The sequence below is a fragment of the Haemaphysalis longicornis genome, unplaced genomic scaffold (assembly GCF_048455015.1).
Source record: "Haemaphysalis longicornis isolate Haplotype H1 unplaced genomic scaffold, Haemaphysalis longicornis Haplotype H1 scaffold_5, whole genome shotgun sequence".
NCBI lineage: Eukaryota > Metazoa > Arthropoda > Arachnida > Ixodida > Ixodidae > Haemaphysalis > Haemaphysalis longicornis.
Window position 1 is genome coordinate 50,018,674 of NW_027526385.1, and position 25,789 is coordinate 50,044,462.

Consider the following 25,789-nt stretch of genomic DNA (forward strand, 5'->3'; position numbering starts at 1 on the left):
AAAAAAAAGCACGAACCAAAACTCGTTTGCCCAGGGAAGTTCCTCGAATTCTGCTGAGTCTTCACTGATATATGGAGCTCTCGCATACACACCACGTCATTGCACCAGTCTCCAGAAGCGCCCTGTCCATGGAATGTCATTTCATCTCCCTGTTAATCGCATCTTGCGTGTCGATATGTGAGTATATTACCGCTTCACGCGATTTTTTACTTACCCCTAGTCTTCTTACACTTAACCAGCGCATCTCGATTGGAGCTGGTGAAGATGATTACGCATGAAGATGAAGATTTTGGAGCTTCAGGTGTTCAATACTTAGCACATCTAACCTTCAAACATACGGTGCTTTTTTTCTCTGGGCATATTCTGGAACGCTGCGCACATTTGTTTAAACGTAGAAATGCCTGATGTATGACCGGAATAAAACTAGGTGTTGCAACGGCCACTGAGTTTTTAAAACGAACTAGGTCGCGCCCTTCGCCTCACACAAATTGCATGACATACAAATCTAGGACGCCACGATAATTGAACTTCGACTGGCTCCGAACAGTTTGAACTTCGCCCGTTTGCGACGCCCTGTTCCGATTCAGTGCGCCGCTGCCCTGTTCACGCGTGCTGCAAGCTCCCTGCAGTGCACCGGTGGCTTGCGGGAAGCCCGCCTTCTTCGAGGCAGAGAGGAGCAGGAGGAGGAATAACATTTCTTTTTTAAGGGAAAGGGCAGGGGGAAAGGAGAGTGGGTGGTGCAGAGAGAAAAAATATTTTTATTTCTCCAGCAGAGGCTGATGTGCGGGCCTCGCTCCGTGGAAGGCGTCCCTAGTCCGGGATGCCTTGACTTCGGCTGGCCGTCCGTGATCGGGCCACCAAATTAAGCTGGATATCCGGGTCCGGGCTGGCCGGGGAAGCCCTCCACTGCTCGAAGGTTGGGTTGGAAAAGAGGGGCAAGTCTGGAGTTCATTGGCACTCCCATATGATGTGGTAGAGGGTGCCAGGCTGGGGAGAGTAAGCTCAGAGGGAAGGTTGTTGGGTGGGGAAGATAATTGGTGGAGGCGGGTGGGATGTGGGTAGGTATTTGTCTGGAGACACCGCCAAGTTGTAGCTTCCTCTCTGGAGAGGCGCCAGTGTGGTGGTGGGAGGCTGCGGCGAGTTTGCTTGTAATGTGAGGGAATCTCTGTGTAGCCGCTCAGTGGGTGAGGTTTATCTTGAGGGGTAGACATTGGCCACCGTCGGCAATGGCTCGGTGCATCAAATCGCGAGCCGCGTCATGAGCCTCTTCATTGCCGAAAGAAATGTGCTGACACAGGCCACGCCGGCGATGACTCGAGCTGCTGCAGTTGCAAAATACGAAAAAAAAAACGTTCTTCGTGTTGAGACGTGCCCCGGCTGTGTGCACGCTTCTTGCCAAGATCTCGTCTCACCCTCTCTCAGGCCCAAAGTGCGCCACAACTGCCGGCCGTCACGAACTCGGAAAAGAGTGTAGCGTGTTTTTCTACTACATTCGGGCCGTGTGCGCAGAAGCAATAGGAAAGCCCCGCAGCCGTTACGGCTTGTGTTTATAAAACCCATCCTCTCGGTGGAGATACTCATTCATTTTGCAGCAGCAATTCTATGGTGTCGCCCTGTAGAGTAAGGCTGTAATCTCACCCGTAAAGGTATTTCTCACGTCTTTTCTTCACCTATTTTTTTACCTCTAAGGGCAGTTCACCTCTTGCCATGCAGTAAACCAGTTACATTTGCGTTTGGTTTCTTGTCGTCGTCAAGAAGGCAGCACCTTTGCTGGCCGCTCGACCACCACGCTACCACTCAAGACGGAGGTGGTGAAGCCCGGTTCAGGGACGCCTTCCCGAATGTAACAACTGGTTCCAGCGGTAAACGATTCAACACCATGGACGTCAAGGCGGCTACGGACTTCACAGTTTCCACGGCGGTCAAAGGTGAGGGCGGGACATTTCTTCACTGAGTTTTACCAGGCTTCTGAGGATAGCTCAAAAGGCGAGTGTCTTCCTCGCGTGGGTGCTTCGCACAAGACTGTTTTTGGGTAGCGTGAAAGTAGTACTTTGGCCGGCCATGAAATTAAATGCATTAAAACAACCACAGTTGTTGGAGCTTGCAAAAGAGTTGCGCTTGGACGTTTCGGACGCATTGAGTAAGCCAGTGCTGAAACAAACTATACTCACGGTGTAGTTCACGAGGGTGCCGGTTTGGGCCTTTAGGGAGAACATGACAAAGAATTAAAGCGCTGGGACAGCGGGGCAAGCGAGTCAACACACACAAGGCGCTACTTCTAACAGTTTTATTAGCAGACTCTGATTACACATATATATACATGAAAACTGGCCCATGTCATAGAACAATTCCATCACGTCACACTCGACTCAAGAAATCACGCTCTTTCTTTGATGACGCGACAGACGCAGTACTAACACTCTCATGGTCCGCTTTTGCAATCATGTGAGCTTCCAGTATCTCTCGCATTAGCTGATTCTTGTGCTTGGCAACGACTGCGCACTTATCGAACAGGGGCTTGCAACCATGCTTCTTGCAGTGTAACTCAAGCCAACCCCCGGATTGTTGTTAACATAATTGCTGTGGTCGCGGAGACGATCATTGAGGCATCGCCCTGTTTGGGCTACCGTATTTACCCGATTCCAACGCGCCCCCGATTCTAACGCGCACCCGAGTTTACTGGCAAAAAACCGAAAAAACTTGCACCTCCGATTGTAACGCGCACGAAACTTTGTGACCCAGACAAACGAATGCGAGAGAAATGGGCGATTTATTTCCCGAAGCAATCTCAGTCATCTCACTCCTCGTCGCTCTCCGCTGAGCACAACATCTCGGCCTCGGTGCCTTCAAGCGTGTTCGCGATGCCACACTTCTGAACGAACGTTCAACCATGGTCTATGAGATCGTGGCCCACGCCTCGCACGCCCATCCCGAGAGCTTCTTCAGAGGTGCACGCTTCAGCCGACCGCTTGTTTTGAACGCGTGGGAGCCAGTGCTGCCATTGCTGTTATCAAGCGCGCAAGTGAAACGATTTGACGATTTGTGTGAACTTCGATAGAAAAGTCTAGGCGCCTAGGCTTGCTGCGTCCGAAAAATCGTTGCTAAAAGCTTTGGCGCCATCTTGAGATGGCGATGGCGATGGGTGGGACGGAATTTCCGCTGTTTCGGCAGTTTCGGTTTTGTATCCGATTCTAACGCGCATGCGATTTTTCGGCCTATTTTTTCGGAAAAAAAGTGCGCGTTAGAATCGGGTAAATACGGTTATATACCTTTTCCCACATTCCAACGAAAGGCTGTAGACCACACCTTCAGCGCAAGCTACGAAGCGGATTTGTGCTTTTTGTTGCACATCGGTTTAGTACGGAGGCTTGGGTCTGTCAATCTGCATTGCGTACCGAATTTGAAAAAGATAGCCGGGCGGTCGAAGGTAAGGGTCGTTTTTTCGGCTCCCAACGAATTGGGTAAGAGAATGGGCGCACCTAGGGTGCGATTCAAAAAAGGCGAATCACAGGGCAATGCATGCAGCTCAAGTCCCAGCTCTCAGTGCAAGACGTGACCTGTAAACGCTTGCCTTTCTCAATTGTTTTGTTTTTCCTGGAGGAGGTTTCGCCTTTACGATTACATTTCGTTTTGCGTGCGACATTTCTATTGACGGGAAATGCCACCTTTTCAGATTCATGCGCATGGCTAAAGCACTGCTGTGCTAAAATGTAACAGGTATTGCTAGTTAATTGCGTAATTTTGTCGCAACTAAAAGCCTGGTAGAGCTTCAGTGAGGATTTGTCTTTGCACTTGCCGGCGATGCGGTTGTGTTTCCGGTGTTGTTCTGTTACTTGCCAGACCAAGCCAGAGACGTTCGTGGTAAACAACTCTTCGACCAGTGACTGACCCGGCAAAGCTCCAGCACAGTGCCTTCAGCCGAATTGCCCAGGAGAATGGCACGGTATTGTAGGGCCCAAGGCAGGAGTCAAGCGTCTGCCGAGTACTTCTCCTCCAGACCGTCTTTCCGGCCAACGGTTGAAGACCCTCATCTATCGGGATCTCGGATCGCCGGCGCAAAAGCTGTTGGGGTTCAGCTTGCCGCTGCCCGGTTCGCGCGTGCTGCAAGCTTCGTGTAGTGTGCCTGTGTCATGCGGGAAGCCCATCTTCCTCAAAAACAAAACGTGTTAACACAGGCCCCACCGGCGATGACTCGAGCCGCGGAAGTTGCAAACTAAGAAACAAACCGTTCTTTGAGTTGAAATTTGCCCCGGCGAAGCGGACGCTACTCGCCGAGATCTCCTCTCACCCTCTCTCACGCTCAACATGCGCCACTACTGCCGGCCCTCTTGAACTCGGGAAAGGGTGTTGCATGTGTCTGTACTATTTTGGGACCTTGTGCACAGAAGCACTGGGAAAGACCTGCCCTCGTTACGGCTTCAGTGTAGAAAACCCACCCTTTCAATGGATAGATTCATTCGTTTTGCAGCAGCGAATCAATGCTGTCGCCCTGTCAGGTAATGCTGTAAGCTTGCCTATAAGGGTATTGTTTCTGTATTGTCGCAGTTGACTTCTCGCCATGCAATAAACCAGTTAAGTTTGCTATCGGCTTCTTGTCGTCGTCACCAAGGCAGCAACTTTCGCTGGCCGCTCGACCACACATGCAGTTAATCTTTACATCTCTGACTTTTTCAATAGCGAAGCTCTTTAGCAAATCGTAATTTTTCGTGTTCGCAGTTAAAAATGCCAAGAAATGGCTTAGCGCCCGCACGTGAGAACGCGCAAGACAGCGCGGGCTTCGCGGCGACAGTACGGCACTTAACAAAACAAAGAAAATGCCGAGCCCTCGTGTGTGCTTCGCGTTTATCGCCCAGCGTCCCCTGTGCATGTTTGTCTAGTCAAGCATATTCACTTAGGGAGATTGGCCAAAATTGCGGCTAACACCCGGCAGTTAAAAAAAAAACGAAGAAAATGCCGAGCACTCATCATAGAGCTTCTCACGCACTCATGTAGGCGTGCCTCGCGGCGACCGTACAGCGTCACTGGTGCACGTTTTCAAGCCAAACATACCCACCTAGGAAGATTGGCCAAGACTGTCAAAAAAACACTCCAGTATTCACAGTAATCGTGGCAGCACTTGCTCGGAACGAGAAATACTCCAGCGTTCACCGTTACCGCGATCACAGTTGCTCGGAACGAGAAAGACACGTCATAGCGTACGCCCCGCCAACATGATGTCCAAAGATTATCACTTCCAAAAGCATGAAGGCAGCTCTTAAAGGAGTACTGACACCAAGACTTCATGTTCCACTTTTATTGCTTTTACTCAATGCTAAATGGTCGGGCGAACCCGATACAGCTGTTTTAATACTAGAGCGCGCGATAATTAATTACATTGAATGGCTTGAAAATCGTTTGTCTCAAATTCCCGCGCTTTCATCCCGAAAGGCGCATTTGACAGAATCCCGGCATGACCTCACCGCTTTGTGCGGACGTCAAAACACTTCGGAGGCCGGTTGGGGCGTTGTTTCGACCGCGCCGCCGCCGGAGTGAACGGCTGAGCTGCCTGAAGTTGCTAGGCCTACCATTGCGGCGGAAATGCGATGATTGCTTTCAATAAAAGTCCTCATGGCGACTTATATTGCGATTTCGGGCTATATTAGCGCTTCTTTTCCCCTGTGTGGAACTCTATTTTTGCCAACATTGCCTTTCTGGGCAGCGGTTATGTCTGCAGCTCTGGCTACGTGCACCCGTTTGTGAATGCGCAGGCGCCCGCTCGCCGCTCGACGGGCCGTGGCCGTGAAGTGACGTCCCGAGTTTTTGGCGACCTCTGTCGCATCACTTCTTTTGGCTTCACGGGTTGATGTCACGCTGATGTCCATTTGGTGAGCGCCGCTCCGCGCGCTGTTCCGTCGGCGCGATAAATGAGGTCCAACAAAAGTATGTTCTTCCCGTCGCAGACCGCTCATATTTCAGCCAGGGTATTCTGTTGAGCAAAGGAAGCGAGCTGTGCAATAATATAAACACCGAAAATTGGTGTCAGTACTCCTTTAAAGCAACAATGACGGAGTAAAGGTCGTTGCGACAGTGAAGAAGAAGCAAATCGGCTGTAATCAGGGAGTTAAACCTTCGTGATAGTCGTGAAGGTTGCGTACAGTTTCGCTACTTCCAAGTCTTAAGCGTTGGAATGAGCTTGCTTCATTTTTCAAGCAAGAAAATGTTTTCAGGGTGTGCTACTAAATTTTAGGTCTCCCATAAGCCAAAAAGCGTAAAATATAACTGGTAGTGCCAGCATGAACTGATGTATTAATGGGGCCACTAATTAAGACGTACGACAATTAAAAATGTTATGTTGAGTAGAAAACTTTGTGTTTTCTTAGGTTTCGTGACAGCGTGAGCCTATAAACAATGACTGACCTTCGCAGTGCACATATTTAAAGATTTACAAGCTTGGGAATAAAAGTAGAATCTCTGGTTTTTTTTTAGGCTCAAAGTAATAATTTTGTATGCACTCGATCTTTGTCTTCTTTGTAGCGTACAGCTCGGCTGCGGGGCACTCGACACTCACTACCATTCCCTCTGCGAATGCCCCGCAAAACCGTACCCCCCCCCCCCCATTCCCTCCCCTCCCTGGCAGTCGCTGCGGCCCTGTGGTCCTCCTCCAACCACAATACCTGATTCCGATGGACGAAAAAAAAAACGTATTCCTTCCTTCCTTCGGCTAAAACGCATCAGTGGCGATGTTCATCGCAACATCATCCTTGAAGAACAATTCCCAACGAAACTCGGAGTTTTGGTTTTGTTCTGTATGCGCTAGAGGGATGTTTAAGTGTCGGCCTCAATTTTTCACCACCAGGGCCGTAAGGATGAAACCAATAGAGCTCAGGGGAGCGAATAAGCAAAACAGTGGTAAAAACAGGCGCTCAGAATGGACAGTTAATAGATGATTCGAGAAATATCAAAACGTGTTTTAGCTTCAACGAGGCCACATTGACTACGTTTCCAGAGAAAGGCTGATTTCAAACATCTCTTTAAATAAACCCTTCTGAAATTGTTGTGTCGAAACGTTCATATCAAAAGAATGGTTTGGTTGTTTACGAACGAATATTTTCATGTCATCAGGCTGTGTAGTCACGGTCTAAGATGCCTTCTGTGATGTCGTAAATGAGCTTCCTCGCATTTGTTGTTCTCAAATTTAATTTCATATGTATTGTCATTCTGAATGAAAATTAAAATCAATATTCACAACTGCCGCGCTGAGCAATTAGAACCTGATGTAAGTTCTGCATTAGTCTGAAGTCTCACATTCTCGGAAATAACGGTTACCTCTCAAATTGCACGCGACTTGCCCTTTACCTGTTTCTGGCCGATTTGCATATGCCGCAAGAATAGTGAGTTTGAACCCCAGTAGACGCAGCGAAATGATTTGCACGTGATCGACCATGCGAGAAATCTCGTGAGAAACTAAAAAAGGCGAGGAAAGTGCGAGTCACACATGAAGGTGGTTTCGAACTTGTGTGAGCAGCATCACTTGTTTGTTTAGTAGTTTCATCTGCACCTTAGTCAAGGTGACAAATAGAAAGTGCGTTCATTTTTTTTGTGTACTTAAACACCAAAAATGGGTAACCTACGCCCTCCTATCTGCTTATAGTAGTGAAGGGTTAAATGCACAGGGAACGAGGTAAATTCGCCCGTAGATTTCCTTTCAGTGGTGACATTATGTATATACTCACTTTAAAGTGGTCATGAAGACAAAAATAAAGGTTCTATTCATTAAAAGAAGGCTGTTTTTTCCCGATCATAAGAAACCAATTTCATTATTAACTTCAAAATAATAACAGAGATAATAACGAGAACGTATTCAACAGTGAAGACTACGTAGCCACTTTCCGGCAATTTTTCTATGACGCCACAGAATCTAGTTTGCGCTACTGCCAGTCGCCTAACTTAGCCACCGCCAGCAAACATGACTGGATGACTGTAAGGGAGCCTCTAGTTCGGTTTGATCGCATCAACTGAATACTGATGCTATCGCCCGTCCATAACACATTCCCTTATTACGTCACTCCAGCGCGAAATTTGAAAGTTGATTGATATTTTGGCGCTTTTTGGTTAAAAAACGGTCTTTCTTAGCTGGAATAGAGCTGAATGAGCTACCAATTCCAGTTCTTTCAAATAGAACAAAATTGTATTTTGTGCTCATTGGTCCTTCAAGAGCGCATTTTGATTTGAGCTCCCGTATATGCCCGTTGCGTTAATGCTTGCCGCATAAGGAGCAGCGCAGTTTTCCATATCCTGGTATTTCAGGGCATAATTTCTATTGTGAGTGATGCCGTGTTCATCACGCCCTCTGTTTGCAACATGCAATTGACGTAGGTATCGCCGCCTTTACCGAGATACCAACAGCCCTAACTATCATGAGTGAAGTCACGGGCTCCCACCCACAAAAGGCTTTTGGTAATCTCATAACTAAAGCTGAGACAAACGAACAATTTCGGCGTCACGAGTGACAAGATGCTCTCTCTGATATTGTAGCCAACTAATCAGGTAGTAGGTAATCAAAAATGGACAGGACTGATCAATGCATTCATCAAGGCAGTTTTCAAACCAAAGCTTCACTACTTTTGTCTGCGATTTCGTTGAGGATGCGCAAATGAACTTTTGACCGGAGACACACCCCCCGGGGACACACCCCTAGAAGCGCATCGTGTGATTCGCCGGGCTCGCTGTTGGCGCCTGCGGGCGCCGACAGCGGTCGCCACCTCCAGTGCGGCTGAGGCAGCCGACCACCCCCGCAGCCGCCCATGCATGCGGTGCTGGGTCGTTTTGGGGCACGTGACTCGTTTCGCGCCCAGCGAAAAGGAACGGTGCGATCGCCATGAATGAACGCCTAGCTCACCCGGCCTCCTTTTGTGGGCATTCCACGGATTGATTGATTGATTGATTGATTGATTGATTGATTGATTGATTGATTGATTGATTGATTGATTGATTGATTGATTGATTGATTGAGTGATTGATTGATTGATTGATTGATTAATTGATTGATTGATTGATTGATTGAGGGGTTTAACGCGTTAACGAAACGCAGGCGATGAGGCGCGCCTTACTGAAGGGCTCCGGATTAATTTCGACCATCTGGGGATCTTTAACGCGCGCCGAAATCTCGTACACACGGGCGTTTTTGCTTTTCGCCTCCATCTGAAAAGCGGCCGCCGCGGCCGGGAATGGAACCCGCAAACTCGTGTTGAGCAGCGCAACGCCTTAGCCTCTGAGCCACCGCGGCGGGCAGCATGGCACAGAAACGAACAGCTTTGAGACGTGGTCGGCAATAGAGCTAAATCAAAGGTTAATCAAGCGGAAGCGAGACTCAACCAGACTAAGCCAAGCTTTTTCTTTGCATATCCAAGGTTAGCTGAGCTAAGCCGTAGCCATTTTGTTTTGTTACGCCTTGCCTCAGTGTCAGCCTCGTAAACCGTTGGCACGGCACTCTGCAGGAAGTGGGTGATAACAGATCGGGGAATCACAGCTTTTTTGTTGATGTCCTATAGCGTGCGCTGCAGGCTACTTTATTAGGAAAAGTTCTGCGCTCACAGCGGCCTCTGCAGTCTGGTCCATGGAGCCTATAGATCCTTTCACTTCTTAAACATCGATAACACCCTGTCATGTTCTGCACTGTGCTGCGCCTGCGCATTTAGATCGGTGTGACATCTGGCACAATCCTACGGATGTGTGTACAACCGAATGATAGTACAGCCTCTTCAAGGACATGGAAGTAGAAAGGGTATATACAATTTACGACTTGGGCAAAGTCGTTTTATTGGGCATCCTTGTCGAGCCGGTTAAAATGATAAGTGCCTAATATCTTGCAAATGAGAATGTTGAATCAGATTATAGAGTTTAACACGCCGAACTTCACTTGGGCTATGGAGCGCCCCGTAATAGAGGGGTGTGGACTATTTTTGACCACGTGGACATCTTTAACGTGCGCCGAAACCTTAACACACGGGAGTTCCTACTTTTCACCGCCATTTGAACTACAGCTGCCGCGAGTGGTATAGAACCGCGCTATTGGGCTCAGCAGCTTGTCAACTGAGCTCGTCTAAGCTTTGTTCCCACTGCATAATTACTTAGTAGCGCAGCAAGTTTCCTTCGAGTTAAACAATTGGCTAAAATGTTACACAAATGCGCTCTACATTTCCTCAATGAGGGCTAATGGTCCTGAATGGATAGAGATTTCAAACAATGCAATACAATGAATTATGTAAGGCATGATGGGTAAAATGTATTCTATACATGTTTCAGGTTCTGCGAGAAAGCGAAATGCGTTCTCCTCAGCCGAGGACATGCCTTTCTTCAGGAACAACACGTGGGAAGGGAGACTTTTTCCGAGCGGGCGGCTCAGCCACATTGCCGCCTCTTTTCTCCAATCGACGGAACTGACTGCAATGACGATTTCGGACATTGAGCAAGTGGCCCTAGTCAAGTTGGAGCCACAGGCCCGGATGTACTACTCTACGGGAGCCGAAAAAGGTCAGACAGTAAAAGAAAACACCGCGGCGTTCCAAAGGTGAGTTTTGTGCATCGTACTTCAACCGTAAGAGTGCCGCGGACCCCTTTAAACAGCGGTACATCGAGCCTATTCTTCCCTCTGCATTATGTCGTGCCTCACACACGGGTAGGAGCAGGTTCAGAGACCCACCGATAGAGGGCGGGGTTGTCTCGCAGACAGCAGGAGAGGTTAGTTAAAGAAGGTTGGAACATTGGTGGGAAAATAGCAGAGAACACTCTGGGAAGGCATGTGAACAAAGAAGTCAGACTAGCACAAAAGTTTCGTAAAAGTATTTTCTTTTTATTTTGATGTTATTATTTTTTATCTATTTTGTTTGCAATTTTTTGAGAGGTGATTGTACAATGGCGTTGCGACTAAGGCCGCAGTGCAACGCCACCCCGTTACAAAGGGGAAGCCACTAAGCATCATCATCATCAGCGTCTTGCGAAGTAAGAGCTTTAAGGGGAATAATTCCCAAAATGATGGGGTATGCGTGGTCTGCGGAAAAGAAACAGAAACTATGCGGCACAGTGTTAAAATGTGAGGGTATCCATCCAAATCAACATGACGGCAATATTCGGCTTTCAGAAGCCCTAGGATTTAAGGGTAGCACAGAGGGAGTTAACTTCAAGGCTGTCGAGACGACGAAAAGAAGATTAGAATGCTGGTGGACGAACAGCATACAGGGGAGTATTGCCTAGGACAGCTACCACCTGTAACAGGAAAAAAAAGTATTTTGTGCTTAATAAGTTTTTTTGTGCCTGCCCTAAGCAGCGCTAGTATTGAACCAAGAGTGGAAAACATAGGTATATTAGTCCTTTTTGGTAAGATGACACGTCATCACCCCGCAGCAAAGTGGGAAACCAATAGCAATCATTATCATCATCAGCTTTTTTTTTGGCAAGAGGGAGAAGGGAGTGCGCAGGGGAGAGTATTAGGGACGGCTTCACGGACCCCTCAAATGTCCTCGCGGGGCGCTTGGGGTGCGCAGACACTCATTTCACAATCACAGTTGTAGGTGAATAAACATTAAGGTTTAGTGGACCTTTTTTCGTACAGTTAAACGTGGATATATAGCGAAGATAACAAAAATTCGTGGCGGTGGGGCGGAGGCCAGCCGCGACTTCGGTAGCTCTGTGTACCTGGGCCTCCTGAATCTCCTGGCTAGAGCTACCCAACGCTTCTCTCCATAGCTCGCTGCTGGAGATGTGAGAGAAGGGGTAGTAAAGACAGGCCCACATGGAATGTTCCAGAGTGGCACGGTGGCCGCTTTGGGGACAGTTGGGAGCCGGGAATAATGAGGGTTGCATATGGTGTAGACGAGCTCTGCATGGGAAGGAGTCTGTTTGCAAGAGTCGCCAATAGCGGGTATTGTGAGGCGTGAGGAAGGGATGGGCGGGGGAGAAAGTACGACGAGAGAGTCGGTAGTGCTCCACGATGTCGTTGAATGTGATGAGGTGTTCTTTGGAGGGGCGCGCGCCGTGTCGGGGGACGATGCTCACACCAGCCCGGAGTGTGAGATCGCGGGCAATGGCATGGGCAAGTTCGTTTCTCGGCAGGCCAATGTGAGCCGGGGCCCACACCAACTCCACCATCTTTTGAGGCGGGTTTCTCTGGATGATGCGGAGGGCTTCAGAAGAGATGGTCCTTAGTATAAAATGCCGCAGAGCCAGCTTGGAGTTCGTGACTATCTTGGGCGGGGTTGGACGCTGTGTGAGGGCCAACGCAATGGCCGCTTCCTTCGCAGTCGTGGGGGAGGTAGTTAAGATGGTAAGCATGCTGGGGGGGGGGTGCAAGCAGAGTTGCGCGTTGCCACCAAAACGTAGGCGTTGTGATGGCGGTATTCCGCCGCATCACAGCACACCTCTTCCGGCCGTTTTGCCAGTTCCCGGTCCAAGGCGCGTGTACGGGCTTGGCGTGCGCTGAATGTTGTGGACATTGTACTCGGAGCACGCCCTTGAAGAGTCCACGATAAACTCAGAAATAATTGGCACAGCTTGCACTACGCGTGCAAGGCTGGAGAAACAGCAGAGCTGGGGGTCGACCTAGCTTCTCCCTCCACTGGCAGCGATCCCAGAAGAGATGGAGCAGACAGAGCAAGTCTATGCAGGTTCCTTGTATGGCGCGTGGCAACCCAATACTGTCACCCTCGACATTAACGGCCGCCAAGACGTCGTCGCCGCTGACCTAGTCAAGCCCGCTTACGTCGCCTTCCTCTGACCCCCACGGGACTTCCCGTCCCGACGACTTTGCCACGGAATTCCCAAGCTCAACCTACCAAAAACGTCACGAGGGCAAAAACAAAGACCTCCTGCTCTGCGGGAAGGGAGCCCTGTAGCGATCAGTGCCCCACGGCTCCGCCAGGCCGAAAACGACGACGAAGACGAAGGGGGGAGCTCCTTACGTGACGCAAGCCCTAGCGCAAACCTGGAATCCTGCTACTAGCCTGATCCTCACGAGGCGCCGTACAAAGCGATTCAACAGGCGGGTCCAGTTCTATAGCTGTAGGTTCACTGAACCAGCACCGTTTTAGTGAGACTGGTCTTTCGGAATCGTCCAGCCATTTCATCTCTACAGTCCTTCAGTCTCTTGATGTTCCAGAGCACAGCCAGCACTCACCATCCTTTCCCCCATGCGTGCATCCTTCGCCTCAGTCATGCTCTGGACGTGATCCACCTTCCTCCAAAATCGTGTCTCGACAGCTCACTTTTCTTCAGTCCTCCAATATTCATCCTGCTAACAAACCTAGTGCCAGTGCTGTGAATTCTCCAGTGGACATAGTGCACCAAACAGTTTCGTTTAAAAGAACTGGATCTCCGACTACAGGTTCACAGGAATCGTCTTCAAAACGGAAAGCAAAGAAAGCTCAAGGCATTCCCAAAACAAACGACAATTTGGAGGCTGCGGGAGCGGCCATGAAATCTTGTTAATGTCGCTTCGGGTACTACAATGGAATTTGCCTATCTGTCATGTCAGCTCTCACAGACCTTGACTTCATAGCCTCTAAAGAACAGCCAGACGTTATTGTACCGCAGGAAACCTGGCTGTCTCCGCGTCGGCCACTTTATTTCCCGTAGTATCGGATATTCCGCTGAGACCGACTAACTAGAGGAGGTGGATTATTTATTCTCGTAGCATCGCTATTTTGCCTTAAAGCCCATAAGTCATTTAAATTCATGTCTGTGGATTGTGAAATTCTAGCAGTTACATTTAGCCTGCCTGGGTGTTTTGCATGATTTCTTGTTAACTCCTATTTTCGGGAAGGCGTCATTTCCGTCTCTCCTCTCGATGCTGTTTTGTCATCGTTTGAGAAGCGCGTAACTATTTGCGGTGATTTTAATTCACGTCATGTTTCTTGGGGTCTCCACACAGATTCCTGTGGTAGGCGGCAAATTGTTTGGATGATGACAACAATATGCATTCTTATAACACTGGTTCTGCAAAATTTATTCGTTCCAAGACTACTTCAGTCTTAGACTTTACTTTTTCAAACTCTGGAAATATCTCTTCTTGGTCTACTTTGGAGCCCGCCACAAGTAGTGACCATTTTCCTCTTGTATTTGAGATAGTGTGCCCCTCTAGGTCCCCACCTGCTCGTATGATTCGGCATACCAATTTGCACCGTATGCAAAACCAAGTAAAGGTAGCACGTCAATCTATTCCATCCGGTAACGAGGAATGCAGGGCAGTTCAAGTTACATCATTTCGGATACTGTTAAGGCTTCTGAATTCATTAGTTCTTCCCAAAAAGATGACAACAGCCCGTGGTGGAATGAAGATTGCATGCTAGCGTATAATCAGCGGTAGGTGGCTTGGAAGCTAGTTCTTAGAAACCAACGCCCGCCTAACTGGACGAATTACACATTTGCGGCCGCCATATTCAAACGGACAGTGTCTAAAGCGAAAGAAGACCATAACACGCAGAAGTTTGCTGCTCTCTCAAAGCTAAAGAATAGGCGATTGCTATATGTTTCTTCGCTCGAGAAAGGTGCTACAAGAGCACTACAACGAAAATTCAGTGGTACAGTCAACACAGGAGTCTATTGAAGCTCTGGAAGAAGAAATAGTACAAGAACCTAAATCCCGATTTTCTTCTGCTTTTTCCGCTCCTGTGATCAGTCAACTTTCTAACGTTGGTTTCAACCCTGTGACAATGTCGAAATTGGCTGAAGTTGTTTGACAGCTGTCTGTGGATGCTCCGGGCCAGATGACATTACTGTGCCTATGTTACAATTTTTCTTTGAGGAAAACCCTAAAGATTTACTGAACATAGTAAACATGTCGCGGAAAAATATCTGGATGCCTCCAGAATTGAAACTCTCCAAGATAATGCCATTGCTAAAAAACGCATGTTTAGGTTATGTCCCGAAAACATCAGGCCGATTTCATTAACTAGCAACTTGTTAAAACTCGTCTAGAGGATACTACTTGGTCGCCGTATGCGGTTTCTCGAGAGCAATAGGATGTTAAGCCCCACCCAACTTGGCTTCAGACCCGGGAGTTCTGCTTGTAAGGCTCATGTTGACATTGAGAGACGCGTTAAACTAGCCCATCACCTAAAACACGCAGGCGCACTGGTTACTCTGGGTATAACAAAGGCTTACGACAGCGTAGAGTATACTACCTTAATGTCACATCTAGAGAGTAGAGAAATTCCAGTATACATTCAGTCCTGGATTGGTGCGTTTGTAACTGGAAAGACATTGTTTTGTTCCAAAGATGGCATAGCATCTTCGCAATATCACCAGTTTCGTGGGGTTCTTCGGGGTCAGTCCTTCCTCCAGTTCTTTTTAATATTCCTCTCAGATCAATTCCGATTGTGGGTGGTATATCAACTTACGTATATGCCGACGATATTGCTTTTTACTCATCGGGCAAAGACATTCATGGCTTGAGTCAACGATTACAAAGTTATCTGGTCGCCCTAGATAATTGGCTTAGTAGGCTACATTTATCGCCTAATGTGAAAAAAGTGCTCTTTTAGTATTTCTGGTTACCATCCCCATATCATTATGCCTATTGTACCGACAGCAATTCATCTCTCAAAGTACAGAAATTAAATATCTCGGTATAATCTATGACGACAAGCTTACATGGCGTCCTCATAATAAGCATATTGCTGCTAAAGGAGAAAGCTGCAGGCATGCTCCGAAGGCTATGTAACCACAAATTCGCGTTGTGTAGAGGCACACGGTTAATGATATATCGGAGTTATGTTCGCCCGGTGTTAGAGTTTGGCTGCGTCCTATTTTGTGGTTCTGTGGGTTATAAGTTACATCCATTACTTGTCGTAGAAAGAATGGCTTTGCGACTGTGCTTGGGATTACCGAAATATGTCCCTAACCCTATTTTACAACGTGAGGCACGATTTCCTCCACTGAAGTACAGATGTCAATTATTGACCGTATTAACCTTTATCAAATTGTTTGATCCCCCACTGCACGATGCACAGTTCATTTTCCGTCTGAGGCCTGATCTTTTTCAAGGCATTCAGTGGCCGCAGTTCCAGAGCCCTCCCGACGGACCTAGTACAGCCATGGCTTCACCCACTTCACGCAGACCTTTTTCGTCTCCCCATCCTTGTATTAATGTGTCATCTATGAAAATAAATTTTGATTATATCTTCCCCCCGAATGCAAAGATGTTGCTGGCCCGTATCTTCAATGGATTGCTGCAGGATTCATTTGTCCACCCTTCATTCCCATATCGTCATTGCTACCGATGCCTCGCAAAGTGATGAGAAGGCTGGGGTTGGGATACTCTCCCAGTTCCTCGAGTGGTCCTTTTCAATTAGGTTACCTGATTATACTCCTATTTCCCTCGCGGAATTGGCAATGATTTTGGCTCTTCAAAAACTTCAGCATAAATTTTCGCATGTTGTTATTCTTTCCGACTCCCTCTCTGTGTATTCCGCATTACCATTAGAAAAAGATTCTTCAATTATCCGCACATTCCAGTCAATTGTTCCTCATCAGGTTTGTGAGGTTAGGCTAGTGTGGGTTCCAGGAGATGCAAGAATCTTGTACAATGAACTACCTGATCAATTAGCCAGTATGCCTCTTAATGGCCCTGTGGTCGTGCAATGTCCAAATGATAGCCTTCTTTTAGGTGCGAGATTTCGACGTTTACAACTACTCGAAAATCATCGGCAAGACTCCCTTCTCTCTTCTAGAGATTATAGCCACCTGCGTCATCTATAGAAGCCGATGTTTTGTGAATCAAGGCTATGGGAGGTAGCAATCACTAAACTTGGGTGCAAAATTCCCCCATTAAATTTTTATCTTTATAAATCTGGTCTGTCTCCATCCCCGCAATGCCCTTTCTGCGACGAAATAGAAAGTACAGATCGTTTCCTGTTTAAGTGGCACAACTTTGCCCCAATGTGACGCACGCATCTGGAGTCAACCTTTAGGCGCCTTCCTTTTCCGCCATCGACTTCCGAGGTTCTCTCACTAGGCGCTTCCGCCTTAGGAGTCTGCCACAGGGATGTTGTGTTCGCCTTTTACTCTTATGTTGCGGCGACAGGCCGGTTTTCCTGCAAGTCTGCTAAGCGTTCACATTCATTTCATTTTCCTTCCTGACTGTACTTTTATGTTACATCTATATAAATTTGTTTTTTCTGTTCTGTATTACCTTTTCTAAATTTTGAGATCTCAAATAATGTAGGTCACATCGTGATTAGGTACAAAGCTTTTTGGCCAATCCCCGCGTGGGTATCTGCCACGGTCTGAGGCAACCTACAACCAACCATCTAACCACACGTTCATGTGCGCTTGGTATATTTTTCCCCTAAGGCTCCTGCGTGAAGCTAGTGCGGGGCGCCTCTCAGCGGGACGTATTTCGCTTTGATATTTTTTCGCTAACGCCAGCAGACCAAGCTCGAACCTAAACACCTCTGCTGTTAAATAGTCAAACTAATATCAAAGGAAACATACCGGTCGACCAGAAGACTTGAAATTTTGGCTTGGTCCGCCACGATAGCTCAGTGGCTAACGCGTTGTTTGCCTGAGCCCGCCACGGTTTTGACACCGGCCACTGTGGCCGCTTTTTATTTAGGCGAGGAAGCAAAAACAGCCGCGTGGCGAAATTGTGGAACACGTAAAGGTCCCGACGTGATCAAAATTATTCCGGAGCCGTAACCCATCCCCGTTCTACTTTTTTTTCTTTTGACCAGTTCGTTGGTGTGTTTGAAATTAAATTATTAACGCGTCCGGTTGGACATATAGAGATAGACAACTACCTGGGCTACCAAGAAACCAAATCATTTATTAGTCATCGGGGACAGTTGTATAGAAGAGATGCGAATCCTACATTGCAATTAAAAGAGAATGAGAGAGGGAAATAACTAAAGAACTATGCCGTGTTTTAAAAAAAACCACAAGGGAATAACAGATGCACCGGCGTCACGTTTGAAAGATACACTGTCTATTTGGACTGAAGCTAGATACTAGGAGCCCTAACACACTCATCACAACACTTACAAGTGTGGAATGCCTCGTTTATTTCACCGGCCGTTTCTAATCGGTAGCTCAATATCGCCCCTCAATGCTTCGTTGCTCGAAAAACGGGGTCTTGAGGCATTTATAGGAAGGAGCAAAAAAGTGGCTATCAAAAGTCGGCATAATCGCGCAGTCGTCCTTATTGCAACGGCCTGCCTTATGTATCCAGTCCTGCAAATTATGGGAGGACTACGCGCCGTAGCTACACCCTGCGTATGACACGCGCAGTTGCAGAAGGTAACAGCGTAAGTGACCTCCGGAAATAAACGGGCGACAAAATGTCGGCCCACTGAGCTTTCAGTTCTTGCCTACATCCGAAAAACGATCGCCGCAGCCGCCATAGAACCTTCGTTCTTCCGCGCAGCAGCAAGATGTGGCGCTGAGTTACTGAGGCAGGCGCAATGTATACCCCTTTTATACGAGCGGTATTTTCAAACGATTTCGGGCTTACATTAGGGTATTATCAGGCACGCTTCAATTAGTAGGCCTGTTTTGCATCGTAGCTTGTGACGCAAGCATGCAATTATCAGCCGTCTGTATGAGCATGCCAAGTTTGCTATAAGAGACTGTTGGCAGGTGCTTTGCCACTCACTGGAATCGATTTCCAGGTAACCGTTTGCTCACTCAGCAATGTTATATGTGACGTCGCTACTCATACCAGAGGACCAATGAGATCCACATGGCATTTAGTATACTGCAATCTGCCGATGGCTGTATTAGGGCTGCCGCTGCAAAATAGATCGCGTATCTCTGCAATAGAACCATGTCCCTCACCTATTCCTCTTTGGTGTTTTGCTATGAAACAGTGTATAAATCGCATCCTTTTATATTTCGTGTCCGTGGACATAATACTTCACTAGCAGAGCGCCAAACACGGGAGAACAAACCAGGTTACCGAGCCCAAAAAGTAGCCTGTCCTAGAGAGACTGCCGCGCTTAAAAACAACGGTTTGCTTGTAACACTGTTACCCATAACGCCATAACTTTAAACACGCTCCTGCAAACATACTGATGAAAAACAGCACAACGACGGTGACTAAAAAAGGACGTCCAAACATGACCGCTGAATAAAGACTGGCGCATTTCATTGCGCCAGGCAACGCTTCGGAAAAAACAAGTGGTGATGACGACACTTGAAAAAAAAAGGAGCACAAGCAAACAACACTTAGTTGAAGTGGCTTAGGAGGATGTTCAACGTATGATGCACCGCTTTTCCCTTTAACAGTTTCCTATTGTGAACACAGGTTGCGCTTCCGTCCCCGGTATCTGGTCGACGTTTCCAATCTGAAGTTGTCCACAACTGTCTTGGGTCACCGTATATCCTTCCCCGTGGGCTTTTCTCCGTCCGCAATGCAAAAGATGGCGCACCCAATCGGAGAAGTAGGGACTGCAAGAGGTAGGGGAACTTTCCTCACTTAGGTTTGTGCCACAGATATCTCAATACTACTAAACTGGAACATTTTTGTTGTAACAGGGAATACAACCTGCAAGAAAAAATAGGGCAGAACCAATATTTTGAAGCTATAAGGAGCTACACAAGGAGCTGTTTGTGGCACTTATGTCTGTGCTACACATATTTGAATACAACAAATACTGGACCATTTTTGTTGTAACAGGGAATACAATTTGCAAGGGAAATAGGGCTGAACAAATATTTTGAAGCCATAAGGACCTATAAGGTGCTATATAAGAAGCTTTATGTGGAACTTATGTCTGTTCCACACATATTTGAATACAACGAATGCTGGAACACTTTAGTTGTAACAGGGAATACAATCTGCAAGGAAAAATGGGGCACAACAAATATTTTGAATATATAACGAGTTATAAGAAGCTATATAAGGAGCTGTAGGTGGCACTTATGTCTGTGCCACATATATTTGCATACAACGAATGCTGGAACACTTTGTTGTAATAGGGAATAGAAAGTGCAAGGAAAATAGTGCAGAACAAATATTTTGAAGGAGATGTAAGGGTCCTTTCTGTGATATGACACCTCGTAAGTTCCAAGCCCCGTTTTCTTGCGTCGCGTTTTCATAGCGTAATGGGCAGTTGTATACCATGGTATACCAATGATATTGTTTTGACGGCCGTGTATCAGAATATACCAGCTGTATAGCAAGGACGACTTAGTGTGAAGAATACCAATTCAAATCCGGCGTACAAGATTTGTGAAATAATTCTGCTAAGTACTTCTTGACAGATTTTAGGGCTCAAGCCGGTTAACCACATAGGCAAAAGAGGACGTCCGAAAAACTGCGGAGAATAATGGTTTTATGATCGAGCGGTATCTGCTATGTGATAAACCTATCTAGTTTCTACAATATCGATGAGATTGTAGAAACGCGTGTTCCAATGTGGCAACACGATGAGCGAGTTTATTTAAACAGTTGTTCCTTATTATTGTAACTCGTCCCCGCTGTACCAGTTGATTTGGTCGGGTGAATATTATTTTGACGTTTTGTTAAAAAGTATATTTTAATAGTTAGTTATTATTTCGAATTGCCAATAGTTTTTTTTTTAAAACACGCTATTCATTCAAAAACTCAGATTAGCTTAACAGATCCTGCTCGCCATTTTTACGAAATGGTAAATTTCGACTTTTTTACGCGAATGTTGGTATTGGCTGGAGTGGTAAGCACTACTGAATATCTTTAATAAATTAGAGTAAATCGTACTGAGGTTACATTTTGGTATATTTAGCGATGTCCTATAGAAACCTGTAGTCTTACCAGTTTGTAGTGTTAAGATTACGTTGTGCTCCCTCAAAAGGTAATAATCAAAAGTGCAGAAGTGTGCATCTGATGTACTGGTAGTATTGCATCAAATCAGGTTGTCTTTCATCAATCTCGCAATTTGCATCCCATTTGTAGCAATGTTGCTGAAACGTTCCTCAGACGTTTTCGTCAAACTTAGCAAACAGAATTGTAGGCTGCCTACAGAGAGAACTATGTGAAAACTTGGGGAGCCTTGATTTACCTCTGTTAACTGTAATAAATATTGCCACAATTTCCTCTAATTCAAGCTACAAGCTACAGTAAGACTCGTTTTTGCAAACTATCACCGCCAAGGTTTTGATTTTTGCGGTAGGCATTGCCCCATGTTTGCTTATACTTATAATAAGGCACTTTCGGGTATTTAACCGAATGATAAATTTTTTTTATAGCTCCTGTGAACAGGAGAAGGTGTTACAGCTTGCCAGTGTGCATTAGCGTCACACTGTAACTGCCACTACATTTCGTTAGCTTCACTGCTATACACTGTAATGTCTCATTGCTTAAACTATTGTGTATTTGGTTCTCCCCAACTCGTGGAGGTCAAAACTGAATATTATAAGAAGAAGCCGTATATTTTTGCGTTAAAACGCGTTTTAAGCGCTCAAAACTGGCAGCAAACACGAGGTTTCAGGACTCCGACGTTGCAAATATAGGCACCGATTTTTTTTAAATAAATGCACATAATTTCAAATGAAGAAGTGTGTGACCTGTATCTACAACAGTAAAAAAACCTCTTTATGATGACACAAAGGCAACAACTCTTGAACATAGCCATTCAGTTGTTTCATACAACTGCTAGACCACTGGCGATCCATTGGCCGAATTCAACAAGCGCGCTGTTTGCATTTATGTTCATTCGTCACTGTCGCTTGCTCGAGCGTCGCATATAGTGACACAGGCACAGAAAATCACGCATTAGATGTAATAATACTGTTTTAAAAGGCGCATTTTATGTCTGCCTGACGCAATTCGATTACCCCAAAACAAAAACAGACATATATATAATAAACACAAGACTGACGACAATTTATCAAGAAATCAACATGCTCTGACATGAGCACTATTAGGTACAACTATAGCCATTTTCTTAGATAAAATGACATTATCCGAGTTGATCAGTCAAGTCGTGTATACTTCCATACATTTGGAGAGCGTTTACCAATAGATATTTCGCGGCCGAAGAGATTTTTTATGGAAGAGTGTTTAAGAACCTGTTGGCAGTGTGAATTTTAAGGCGTAAGATATTGAAGCTGCGCAGTGGTGCTCCGTGGGCTCTTCAATATAGGAATGATAAGATAACAAAGGCGTGTTTGATGCTCAACCGTTGCGTTGAAAATAGATTAGATTCGATTAGAGTATTATATTAGAAATCAGGATACGACTGCGCATGTCTGAACAAATCTATTTTGAGAGCGCGCGAAAAGTAGCCTAAGAGTCACTGTAAAAATTGTGCAACCATACAAAACTACTCCTATTTCCAGATTTTCGGATTTAAAGGAACCCTGAAACACTTTCCATGAACGCTTTCACTCTTTCCTTCGCGTCCGGAAGCACTGCGAAAGCTATAGTTATCGCCAGCACGCAGCGGCACTGCGGAATTTGCTCGTCGCACCAGATACGCCTTCCGTTTCTGCTTTGTTTCTGTGGCTTTATTTTTTAAGTTGCTATCAAAAAGCGTTCATTGCTGCAACTGAAGGAAAACTGGCCAACAGTCGCTAAATAGCCTCAGTGTTGTTATTCGAGCCGTCGAAGAACGTCAACACCGGGAAAGAGATGAAAATGTTTTCATCGAGTTTCTAAGTTATCTGACGGGCATAGAGGAGTTATTTTCGGCTGAGGCACTTTACGGCCCCCTAATCTAACCACTGGGTGTGAAAGGTGACTACGTCCTGTAAGCATTTAAGGTATTAAAGAGAGTTGAAAAAGTGTTGCAGGGTCCCTTTAAAGTCCTGCCTCTTCTTACTGAGAATGAGCGTTTCCATTCCACAGCTGCTAGCGGATCTTTTCTGGGAGTTATCTGAACTAAAAAACTACGTTGAACCCAGAGTTCAGAACAGTCAGTAGTGGCCGGTAACAGGAATAACGACCTCTAATTGCACTCGAAAGCAAAACATTTGGCTGACTAGTGTCGATGGAGGCTTCGAATCTGCCAATATGCATTTATAGGCATTTAGGCACAAACGCCACAATTATAAAACACCATCAAATCTCTTCTTAACTTCCATTTCGTGCTCGTACATAAAATTGGGGCGATAGGAGCACAAGGAGCAAATTAGGCGTTCGCCTAAAATCTTTTAGTTATAAGTATGGCTGTACCGTGCATGGAAGACAAAACCGAGAACTCGTCTGATATGTCCGAATGAATTACTCCAGAGAGAGGTTTGTCAGAGCTAACGTGTACAGCTGGTGTATGAGTCTGGTAGAATTTATGCCTGTTCGGGAGGGGGGCGTTATGGTGATTCATAGAGGGTTCTGTATGCAAAAGGAGTGTTAACTGTCAGGTCTGTGTTAGTACCCTCCCACAAATTCCACTCTCAACCAGCGTAGCTGTTTACCCCGGCCGTAGGTTGTTCAACGCGAGCAAAAAGCCTTTCACTCGAAAGAAAAATTGGCCGCATATCTGCTCCTTTCGTTGCAAATGTCGACGCGAGAGGATAATCGACTGGCGCCCCTAGCACTGGAATGCATCCCTTCTCTTTCCCGCTCACCTCCCATGCTGTTCGTCTCCCGTCTCGTTTCTTCTAAGATAAAACGCTAGAGGTTTGCTCAAGTCAATCTATATTTTCCGTGTTCCACTGCTCCAAATCGGGTGCCTCGATGCCGGCGCTGCCGTACGACGGAGACGCGCGTGAATCGAGGCGCCCAACTACAACGTTTATAGAAACATGTTTCCCTACTCCACGAGCGTTCCAAGCGGAAAGCGAAACTTATCTAGTGGAACCTCTCGCTGCTGTTCCCGTTTGATTTTTTTTAGAATTCCGCCAGGTAGCGCGGCAAACAGCAGGCGACGGCTTTCTGCAGTTGATATAGTATTTTATTTGATATCGCAAAAAGCCAGCATCCGTACATTTTAAATAAAGGAACATTGCAAATATTACCCGTGTATTCATTTTCTGCCTTATATTTGCGTAATGCCCTGTTCTTGATCAACAATTTTGACGAGTATGAACATTAACACCGGACATACACGTTCAGATTTGGCTGTGAGTATATAAGACTATTGCGCGGCATCTGCTTCACTTCGGCGGGCTGGCTAAATTGAGTGGCAGACAGACCAAAATTTTCCCGTTCAAGTAGTCCAAGAAAGACAATCGTCTTTAAAAAATGCTCCCCGTGGTGGGAGTTTAACCTGTGTCCCTCGCATTATGAAACCAGCATCGATCTGCTCTAGCTATCATCGCCATCCGGACGCACAGCATTATTTCCTTCGGGTTTTTCGTAGCGTTGGCTGCGAACAGTCGGGTATCGCTGTTTCTCCAGCCTGCACCACTAGGGCAAGCCGCACCATTTTGCTTTTACTTGCCTATAGTTGTTCAATACGCTTTCTCACTGCATAACAAATGGCCTTCCCATTTCTCTAAGACATAGGTATAGCTCATGTAATTGAACTATCGGAAAGTTAGACAAACAACATGCCACAACCTGACACTTCTGATTTCTTAATGAAGTAAATGAGTGTATTCCGTTTTAATACGAAACAATACTCCTACTCTTTATGCGTGTCTCTGTATCAGGAAGGCAGACGTACCGTGTCTCTGAAAGTGTATATACTCGTTTTCATTGCTCCCACCTTGTCATGAAGAACTTTGGCAAGCACTTTGACCGTAAAAGTTCTCCGATGACGCAAGAGGAAGCAGCGCCGAGTGACTCTTTTTACAAATGACCCTTCTCACTTAAGTCACTGTGGTTTGCTCTAACAGTTCTCACTGGTCCTCGCAGCCGCCCAGGACGCCGAAACGGTGATGATTCTGAGTTCAATGAGCACGACCAGCTTGGAAGACGTCCGTCGACAGGCTCCTAACGCCCTGCTCTGGCAACAGACGTACATGTTTAAAAACCGCAATATCACGGAGTGGCTCGTGAAGCGGGCCGCTAAGGCTGGATATTCCGCCATAGTGCTTACAGCGGACTCGCCCGTGGCCGGCCGGAAACTTGAACCAACAAAGCACCGTTTTGTTCTGCCTCGAAACGTCACGTGAGTCGAGTTGAGCACCTCTACGAAAGATCCGAGAGGGATAGCAGAGCTAAAGGAATAAATTCCGAGTTTCAAAAGCAAATTTCCAGAACTTCGTGGAACACGCCTGCGTTAGGCGAAGCTCCTAGTTATCCACAATGCAAATACAGTAGACTCTCGATAAACGGAACTTCAAGAGACCGAAAAAATTAGTTCCATTTAACAGGAGTTCCGTTTACTGGAATCGTTGCGTGAAAGTACGAATTTGTGTGGGTACACAGTCTTGATACCATTTCATGGAACTCTAAGCACTAGAACGTGAGTGTAGCTGATAGTTTTTCCGAAAGCAAAAAAAGAACTGCAAGAGGTTTAGGTACAGCATTCACAAAGTTGATTTGGCAATAAGGAGTCGCTGTGCGCTACAAAATGCTTCATTTATTGTTTTATTTATTTATTTTTTATTTAAGTACCTACGTTCGCCCGAGGGCATTACAGTAGGGGGGCGATTTACACAAGGCATAAAGAATTGCGCTTAAAAGTTTTAAATGCTGCAGTCAGAAAACGTTTACACAGAAATAATTAATTGTAGAAGCAAACAACAGTCCTTGCAACTGCATCTTCACGCAGGCTAGAGGTCTCAACTTCGCTAGTGGTTAGCAGCCACAGAATTTAGAAGACGGCAACGCGGTAATGAAGCGCGAATAGCACCACGATGGCATGGACCAGGCGGCAGGAGCTGATCCTGTAACCTCCGCGTCTTGAATGGCGAGCGAAATAATGGAACAAGAACCGCGATGTACGCATTCGTT

General features: G+C 46.4%; 1 protein-coding gene across 1 annotated transcript in view; it reads left to right on the plus strand.

Moving 5' to 3' along the window:
* Positions 1-11,922: 11,922 nt before the first annotated feature.
* The window catches only part of LOC144139680 (uncharacterized), a 29,033-nt gene continuing 15,166 nt past the window's right edge, over positions 11,923-25,789 (plus strand). The window contains exons 1-3 of the mRNA XM_077671970.1: positions 11,923-12,070; positions 19,255-19,425; positions 24,746-25,001. Coding sequence (XP_077528096.1) covers positions 11,923-12,070; positions 19,255-19,425; positions 24,746-25,001 — 575 coding nt within the window. The remainder of the gene's footprint in view (positions 12,071-19,254; positions 19,426-24,745; positions 25,002-25,789) is intronic.